This window comes from Mangifera indica, chromosome 12 (genome assembly GCF_011075055.1).
Source record: "Mangifera indica cultivar Alphonso chromosome 12, CATAS_Mindica_2.1, whole genome shotgun sequence".
NCBI classification, from domain to species: domain Eukaryota; kingdom Viridiplantae; phylum Streptophyta; class Magnoliopsida; order Sapindales; family Anacardiaceae; genus Mangifera; species Mangifera indica.
The window spans coordinates 6,971,094-6,977,493 of NC_058148.1; the positions used below are offsets into that span (position 1 = coordinate 6,971,094).

General features: G+C 33.0%; 1 protein-coding gene across 3 annotated transcripts; it reads right to left on the reverse strand.

The window, feature by feature from the left end:
* Positions 1-426: 426 nt before the first annotated feature.
* Positions 427-4,895, reverse strand: LOC123193693 (protein LNK3-like). 3 transcript variants are annotated; one of them, XM_044606767.1, is made up of 6 exons: positions 4,758-4,895; positions 3,591-3,951; positions 2,842-3,094; positions 1,709-1,825; positions 1,468-1,607; positions 427-985 (listed from the first exon to the last, which is right to left on the reverse strand). In XM_044606767.1, the coding sequence occupies exons 1-6, from the start codon at positions 4,783-4,785 to the stop codon at positions 739-741; spliced, it is 1,146 nt and encodes a 381-aa protein (XP_044462702.1). In that variant the 5' UTR covers positions 4,786-4,895; the 3' UTR covers positions 427-738. The 3 variants fall into 3 exon arrangements, with proteins under 3 accessions (XP_044462702.1, XP_044462703.1, XP_044462704.1); XM_044606768.1 differs by having other exon boundaries at positions 4,654-4,784; XM_044606769.1 differs by having other exon boundaries at positions 853-1,036.
* Between the last annotated feature and the right edge of the window lie 1,505 nt (positions 4,896-6,400).

Genomic DNA, 6,400 nt, shown 5'->3' on the forward strand with positions numbered 1-6,400 from the left:
TAAACCCAAAATGATCTCAACTCAAGCGAGCTTCAACTCAAGCCTGACCCTGAAAGTTCAATATTTTTTAACTTAAATTATAGGGTTTTTAACTTGTCAAACTTATGAGCTTAAAAAATTTTATACAAAATGACATCATTTTGATTAATATACGTCAAAATGACATCGTTTTAATAATAAATTAAGCTAAAAACTGAAGCTTAAACCGAACTTGACCTCGGTTTGACTTGAGTCCAGCCCTATCTACAGTGGCTTTACATAATCAACAGATTACATTTAATTTTTCACCTAGGAAACAACTCCAAGTCCACACGCGCACAAATTTCTTTAAGAACCAGAAAGAGGACAAGTTTCAGAATAAGTGACCATGGAGATTCAACTTAAATGTAACTCAATATATTAATACTGTACATCAAAAACTGCATCTTCACAATCAAACAGAACACAACATCACATAAATAATTTTTTGGTAGCACAAAAGTTATGTTTATAAACTAATACAAATTGCCAATCAAAATTGAGCTGAGCTGATGCAGCTTGGATCCTCAGACCTAGAATATGTACATATAAATTCATAGCGTAGAACAAGAGTTCAGAAGTTTGTAACCTTTTTCTCGTACATATTTTTCATGCTAATTCTGCAGGTTTTTCCGGGAAGATAAAAGCCTTTCATACATTTTCTGTAGGGGTTCTCGAGAAATCATCCCGTCATGTTGCTGGCGCTTTGTGTTGGTGTTTCTAAACAGTCGGAACCTCAGCATCGCAGCCTTCACTTGCCAACATGGCCTGACAAAAATGATGAATGTTCAGCTGGCTAGAGTGGTAGTTTTGTGATTCTGTCATGTTGTTTACTTCTTGTTTCGGGTATATTTCTGCTGCAATGGTGGTACCTTGTACATTCAAGTCCATCTTATTGAACATGAGGCTTGCAATGGTTCTATCAATGACATTGGTTTCTGATTCCATCACTTGCTTTTCCCTAGACCTGGTCATTCAACTCATGCTTTCAGGAGAACAGTTTTATACATTTTAATCTCTGTAGAATCAAAGACAAATAATTAAAACAAATAAAAATGCCTTTGATGACCAACACATTTGTTGAACACTACTAGTCAACCACTGAACATAAAAGGACAGTAATTTCAGATTTGGTGTCAATCACTAGACTCAAGGTTTGATCTGTCCGATGTGATCGGTATAGCCCCGAAGAGGAGGTCTGACTCGAGAAGGGTTTCTTGTTATAGAAAAAAAAAAAAAAACAGATATTGACTCAAGAAACATATGACTGTCTTGTTTCCATAGCAAGCAGTGACAAGTGAGCTTTGATCAGACTGTTCAAGTTTTAACCTGGATATACTTCCATTGTCATGTAAATTAAATAACTTCCACAAAAATTTATTCAGGAATTAATACCCCAAAACCTAATAAGATGACACCAAGTAAAAACTATAAGTGCGAACAAATTACCTCATATGTGTATCGGCTGCCCTAGGTGTGGTTTCTGCAGTAAAGTCACCACTCTGCCTCAATATTATCACATGTTTTTTTGAGCTCTCAGCAAGCCGGTACAAGGCATCACGAAAGAAAATTCGTGTCTTATCAGTCATCTGATCGTATAAAATACAGAAAAATTAGAAAATATAATATTACTATTATATAATATTATGTCTAAGTGATTCTCAGGATTTTGAGTTCCAAGTTATTTCACCTGTTCCATCACAATTCTGAGCTCCTGCAGCACAGACTCTTCAAGTGATGTTTCATCAGCAACAAGTTCATTTGCACTGTTCTCCTCTGAAGGAACTTGGTGTTTGACCAGCGGTGCCTTGACAAAAATTACCATTATAAGTTCTAAAAATATTCAAATCTCATTACAGCAGCAAGGACATGAGGTTATTCTATACCCTTTGTCTGCATGTATATTTGTCTTCAGTCTATGTGTATGTAGTGTGTGGCAGAGTACACGCACTTCAAGTCACATGTTTGTGTCTGTGTCTATTAAACGCCTAAGATTTTTATAAGGAAGGCTGCATTGGAAAAAAGTTATTGCCTCCGTCTACTCCCATGCGTCAATGGTCATACAGCTACAACCCTGTTTGGCTAGAGTAAGCACTGGGATGCATGAACTATATGTTATATGTCAACTGAATAGAAAACTCTAGCACAGAATGAACTATTGATATGGTTCTTATAACAGAGAACACCGAAAAATGAAGACTGAAAAAAGGGTTTGTCATGCAACACACAACAAAAACAACAAACTACTGGTAACAGTATCAGATAGAGCCCAGTTCTCCATCTTGTTGACACAGAAATGAAAGTTCATACAATATAATTTTAAAGCTTTTTTCTACCATATAAGCATGAATTGAAACAAAAGTTAAAGGGAAAATGACAAAGCCTACTTCTCAGATGTAGAAATTCAAACACAAATCACTCTTAAGAATCAAATGGAAAGACTCAAGCTCCAAGTAAAACTTTGAATTTTATTTGTTGATAGGATCCTTTTAGACTCTGAAAAATGTTACAAAAAAGGAAATAAAAAGCTCAACTAGTGATATCAAATGTAGAACGCTGATAGCCAATACATGAGACAACATGCCGACCGGGAAGCACAATGAATCCAAACAAAAAACAATTATAGTCCTTATTTCTGTACTTGACTGCTTTAATTAGAGTTAGCTGACTCAAAAGTAATGACCAAGACATTGTTATTTGAGCACAGAACCACACTGATTGGTGGTTCCACCTAGAGAACTAGCAACTACGGTCCAGTTTAAGAACCCACCACTATCTAATGCATTGTAACTCCCAAATTAATAATCACATAGGGTAACTCACCTTTAGTGGTAGGAAATATTTCTGCTTGGAGTTGAAGGGAGAAAATGGAGAAGCAGCAACTTCTCCTTGATCCCAAACCATGGATGGAGAGAATGCATGCGTTTGCAGATACTTGGAGCTTCCTATACTAAGTTTGTCACTAGAACCACTTTTTGAATCTAGAGTCATGTCTGTCAAGCAATTATTCGCTGGCAACACACTGAACAACTTGTGGATGTCTTCGTCCCTGGGCAAATCGTCAAGTAAGGAACTCCTGCAAATAGTGAAAATCAGGACAAGTGAGACTAAAATGTAGAAATACGTATTCAATTGAATAAGGGGAAACACTAAAATGTTAGGTATACTCAGACATCCCGTGGAAATTGATTGCCTCTGTTGTGTTCTATAGTACTCCAGGAACAAATTTTGGCTCTATTATGTTCTATATAGTACTTTAGGAACAAAATTGTCATCTAGAAGACGTCATAACAAAGGAAGTGAGTGTCCTAACTAAATCTAATGGCATAAGATTTCTTGCAGGAGACAATAGATACAAAATACTATACCATTGTCATGCTGCCTGCAAATTTATTTCCTGAACCCAGTCAAAGTGTAGATTCAAATAGACTACACAAACATTTTGGAGCATTTAATTTCCACAGGGTGTTTGAGATGCTGTGTAATATATGTACAGCCTAAAACATTTGAGAAACTATATGATTCCTACAGGCGTTAAATCAAGTATCTTAATCCTAGAAGTTACGCTGTACAAGTATATGTCATCCAATTGTTCAATCCCGGTAAGTGGATCAAGTTCATAATCTGGCTGACTGTACGGCAGTGAAGTTCTTTGCAGAGACTCCTCCAGTAATCCTCCACAAACACTTGAACCGCTATAATGATCTTTATCCTGGACAGAAATGTCCACCTCAACTTCATTATAAAAACCATTGAAGTCGAATTCTTCCTCAGTCTTGTTCATATCAGCATTAGAGAATTTGATAGGTGACAATGAACTTTCAGGGGAAAACCAGATTTCTGGAGATAATGGAAGCCTGTCTAACAAATCTTGATCCTTTGGAACAACAAGATCATCCATACCACTTCTAGGATACCACTCCATCAGATTATCTGAACAATAAATTAACAATCAACATATCACACAATACCAACAAAATTACAAATGGTGCAACAAATGAAGACCATAGATCTTAAATTCCTCATGTCACTTTTTTCAATTTTTTTTTTTCTGAATCAGAAATTAACTCAATCTCAAAAGTATCAGATTCAATGATTATTACATAAGCATAATAACCAAAATCCAACTAGAGTTAAAACCAAGCTTAAAATATTCAACAAAAAAACATTAGAAGAGGAAACAAAAGTAATATTACTTATGATAACAAAATCTAGATAAAACAACACACACACAGATACACACACACACACACACACACACACACACACACACACACACACACACACACACAAAAACCTTCATAGCAATTCACGAGCAGAATCTTATAAAACCTTTACCCATATATTACATAATATCCCAAAAGATAAAAACATATCGTCTCATCTCACTGAACCAGTTCCATAAACTCAATTATAAAAAATAAAGATCAGGAGAAAAGTAACTACAAAGGCAAAGTAAATTCCTTTTGGTGATTTTGTCATATTAGATAATTCGGAACAAAAATTATTACATAAAATTCAAAATTCTAGCTAAGAACCCTATTCATGAAGCAAGAATCAATCATTTTTCAAAGTACAAGAAATACAACAGTGAAAAAGAATAACAAAATAAATTTTTTAAAAAAAAAGAGAGACCTTGTGGTTAGTTAACACGGAGAATGAAGCAGACCCAGATTCTGAATTAGAAAATAAAGACGGCCAGATGAAAAAAACTGGAATTGTAGAAGGGTTTTAGTTACCTTGAGAAATTAAGCAGAATTTGAACATGGTTGTTGTCAATCTTCAACTTGCGAAAGAATTTATATTCATTTCATCATTACTTAAAATATTCACAAGTGAAATTGAGTCAAAGTTTAGTGAGAGAAAGCTGCTTTCTAAAAAATTTGTGGCTGAGAATTGATGGCTAAATTAGTGGTTTACATTGCTCCATCTAAAACCGGACTCTCACGGGTCCACGTTGCAAAAACCGGTCCCACTGGTTGGTGAAATCTAGCAAGGAGACCAGATTGGGCAGACCACGAAATTTAGTTGCCAATAATACCCCTGCCCTTATCTTCCTATTGTTCGAAGAAGAAAGCTAAAAAAATCTTAAAACTTCAAATAATAATAAATACCTACAAAATTGATCACTTTTTTCTAATAATCTTTTCTAATTGTACCCTTTTTAATTTTAATTTTATTATATTAATAATAATATTCATTAACCAATTTATATAAAAATAATTTTTTTGTTTATTATTTTTATTTAAGATTTTTAACTGTATTTTTATTATTCTAAAAATTTGAGAAAATTTTTATATCTTGAATGCTTGCGTTAAGATTTAGTGATTTACGTGTCTAATTTGGTAATTGAGCGATGACAGGGTGAGGAGGATTGTCAAGGTTCATGCATCAAGAACCAAAGTTGATATCTTTGCATGGACACGTGGCAGTATAGCATGGACTTGTTGTCACGTCGTGGGAACATAGGGACCGGAAGAGCGCGTGCAAGGCTGAGTAAGGGTCAACACTGGAATAGTGGACAAAAAAGTGACGGTTTGGCCTTCTTAGATTTTATATTAATTGGAGGTGCATTTGTAGAGCATATTACAAGTTACTAAGAGAATGAAAGCCACAGGGAAAGCGACGAGTCTTATGCATTGAAAATTAGGTCAAAAGGGTTATCCCTGTCCAAGTTTTAGTCTATTTTTTAATATTTATTTATTAAAATTTTAAAAATTTATCTATTACTTAAATTCAATTAAATATTTTTGAGATAATAAAAAATAATTATAATTTGCAAACTTTTTTTTATGATTTATTGGTTACATCAATGTTATTCATCACCGAATTGATATTTTAGTTGAAGAGTAATTTTATATATATAAATAATTTTTATTATTTTATTCATATAACTTGATATAATAATATATAATTATATAATTTTAAAGTAAGTAAAAAAATAAATAATTATAACACCTAATTATATATTATTATATCAGATTGTATAATTATATTAATAAAATTTATTTATTATTTAAATTTGTCTATAATATTCATATTTACACTAATAATAACATAACCAATGTGAACATCATCAATCTTATAAACTCAAACTAAATCGGATATATATGGTGTCAATAAATAAAACTATGTATACATAATTTTTGTATATAATTTATGTTTAATATGGTTCACAAAAGGATTGTTAAAATAAAATAAAATAATTGAATGCGAAAATAATATATGTTCGTTTTCTACTCAACTTTATGCTATAATAACCCTTGAATCATAAGCAAAATATTCATGTTAGGTTGTTAGGCAAGTCCATCACTTTTTTGTTGACAAATTCTAATTCATTAAATTAGATTCCTAATACTTTTTTTTTTTTACGAGAAACTCC